Raw genomic sequence first — 2,700 nt, 5'->3', positions numbered from 1 at the left:
TGGAAAATAAATTATCAAGAGGAAACAAATCAATAAACGTAGGAGAGAAAGAAATAAAAGGTGCCTGAGAGACACTAGTAAAGCAGGACTCAAGGGGGCCAATAATTGGTACAATGTGAAGTGAAAGAAACTACTAGTACATATATATATATATATATATATATATATAGGTAAAGAAAGTGAGGTAACAGTAATGATAAAGGAATATATAGCTATATCTGGTACACTCGTTGGTGTGCACAGTAAGAGAGATTGCAGGAATTTAAGAGAGAGAGAGAGAGAGAGAGAGAGAGAGAGAGAGAGAGGGATTTTCCAAGTTTGTCTGTTATTATAATTATTTATAATTATAATGGAGCTAACAGTGTTGGGGTTCAAATGGTCAACCTATGCAAGAGATATACTACTCCAAGGGACTTTCATTATTTCCAATATCAAGATTCCTTTCTCTACTCATTCCTCCCTTTGATTAACAATAATCATAGCCACCCACCCACCCACCCAACGCCCCCACAAAACCTCACTCTCTCTCTTCTCTTCTCTTCTTCTTAAGACCCTTTCAGTCCCACGACCCTTTAAACCACACAACATCTATAATTTTTCAACCCAAGAACCAGATACGTACCCACCCCCTTATTCTCTCAAATGGGTTTTGATCACGATGCCAGTACCTCTGGCCTTCACCTCGTTCTAGGGTTATCTTTGACTGCTACCACCACTCCATCTACCAAGCCTCAAGATCATCACCATCATCATCATCATCATTTTTGTGTTGTTAAGCCTTCGCCAACCAAGCCTAATTCCCCCAATGAACCATCTTTGACGTTGGGTTTGTCTGGCGATAGCTGCCACCTAGCCAAGCAAGTGCCCAACAACAGTAAGGTTTATTGTGAGGACCCTCTTGACATGTCTAGACAGACGTCACCTCACAGCGTGGTTTCGTCTTTCTCAACTGGGAGGGTTGTGAAGAGGGAGAGAGATCTTAGCTTTGAAGAGGTAGAGGCAGAGGCAGAGGCAGAAGAGAGGGTTTCTTCAAGAGTGAGCGACGAAGAAGAAGACGGCACCAATGCTAGGAAGAAACTCAGACTCACCAAAGAACAATCTGCACTACTGGAGGAGAGCTTCAAACAACACAGCACTCTCAATCCTGTAAATAATACTTATTATTATTAAATAATTAATCTCTCTCTTATTTTTTTTAGAGATAATTTGTTTGAAATTAATATTATTTTCTTGGATTGGATTTACAGAAACAGAAGCAAGCTTTAGCCAGACAGTTAAATCTACGGCCTCGACAAGTTGAAGTGTGGTTTCAGAATCGGAGAGCCAGGTACGTCTTCCTTTGATTTTAAAATCGACAGCTCCATACCAAACCGCACTATAACAAATGTTTCATTACGTTCTCCTTCATGTATATATATATATATATATATATATATATATATATATATATATATATATATATATATATATATATATATATATATAAAGGTTTATATTTATAATCATCAAGCACAGATTAATAATATCGTTACGTGTGATATGATAAAGTTTCAGTTTTAAAAATGAAGCAATTTAATTAAATGATTAGTTCATTAAAACCTACAATCATTTGGTGGCCATGTTTTCCATGTCTAATTATTTAGTAAGGCTTAATTTCCTGGTTGAAAATATTGTTCATAAATTTGACAGATTCATGAGATGATAAGATGACATGTTGGTTTATTAAGGTTTTGGCTTGGTTGTTGCAGAACAAAGCTGAAGCAGACAGAGGTGGACTGTGAGTTCTTGAAGAAATGCTGTGAAACGTTGACGGACGAAAACAGAAGGTTAAAGAAGGAGCTGCAGGAGCTGAAGGCACTGAAACTAGCTCAACCCTTGTACATGCCTATGCCTGCGGCAACACTCACCATGTGCCCTTCTTGCGAGAGGCTCGGTGGCGTTAGCGATAACGCTTCCAATAAAAGTCCTTTCTCCATGGCTCCCAAGACTCACTTCTACAACCCCTTTGCCAATCCTTCTGCAGCATGTTGATTGTGGTTAGGTTTTCACTCTTTGGGGCGAAGAGGTGAAAGAGAAGAGTTATTTCGCACGACCATTGTATTTTTTTGGTTGAGGGCGATGCGTCTAGTTAGGGAAAAGTTGTAATTAGCTAATACTGTTAAGAATAGTAACTTCTGATTGAAATTACCTTTTTCTTTTTCTTCCGCTAATGTATGTTTATATAAACCATTACAGATGGTGTCCTTCTATATATGAAGGTGTTAGAATTTTTTTATTGTTCATTTTAAAGTAGTAACTGTATATGTATACATATAGATACACATATACTAATGTCGTGAAACAGACAATGGAAAAGAAAAAGGATAACTGGCCGTGGGGATAATCTCATTTCCTCCTCCATTATAAGGCCTCATGTTAACGTGCATCTTTTTGTCCTCACCGTGTAACATGTCTTCAATTAGACTTCTATCAGTTATTATTATTACTAGTTAATATGATATGATTGAAATAATAATAATAATAATAATAATAATATATAGTTGTCATAGGTTATCAAGTGACTAATTTATGAAAATAATAGAATATATATTGTATGCATGCGCAGTGGTACGAAGTTGATTCAAATATTGACTCATGTAAGTCTTTACTTCCTTAAAATAATTGATACATTTAACTAAAGTTGCATATGCATATACAGGC

General features: G+C 36.6%; 1 protein-coding gene across 1 annotated transcript; it reads left to right on the top strand.

Annotated features, from left to right (window-relative positions):
- The first annotated feature begins 480 nt into the window (after positions 1-480).
- Positions 481-2,282, top strand: LOC108335104 (homeobox-leucine zipper protein HAT22). The gene is made up of 3 exons (XM_017571044.2): positions 481-1,146; positions 1,248-1,327; positions 1,749-2,282. The coding sequence occupies exons 1-3, from the start codon at positions 643-645 to the stop codon at positions 2,029-2,031; spliced, it is 867 nt and encodes a 288-aa protein (XP_017426533.1). The 5' UTR covers positions 481-642; the 3' UTR covers positions 2,032-2,282.
- The last annotated feature ends 418 nt before the right edge of the window (positions 2,283-2,700 follow it).

Source organism: Vigna angularis, chromosome 10 (assembly GCF_016808095.1).
Source record: "Vigna angularis cultivar LongXiaoDou No.4 chromosome 10, ASM1680809v1, whole genome shotgun sequence".
Classification (NCBI taxonomy): domain Eukaryota; kingdom Viridiplantae; phylum Streptophyta; class Magnoliopsida; order Fabales; family Fabaceae; genus Vigna; species Vigna angularis.
The sequence above is the reverse complement of the archived record's forward strand: the minus strand, read 5'-3'. Positions and strand labels throughout refer to the sequence as shown.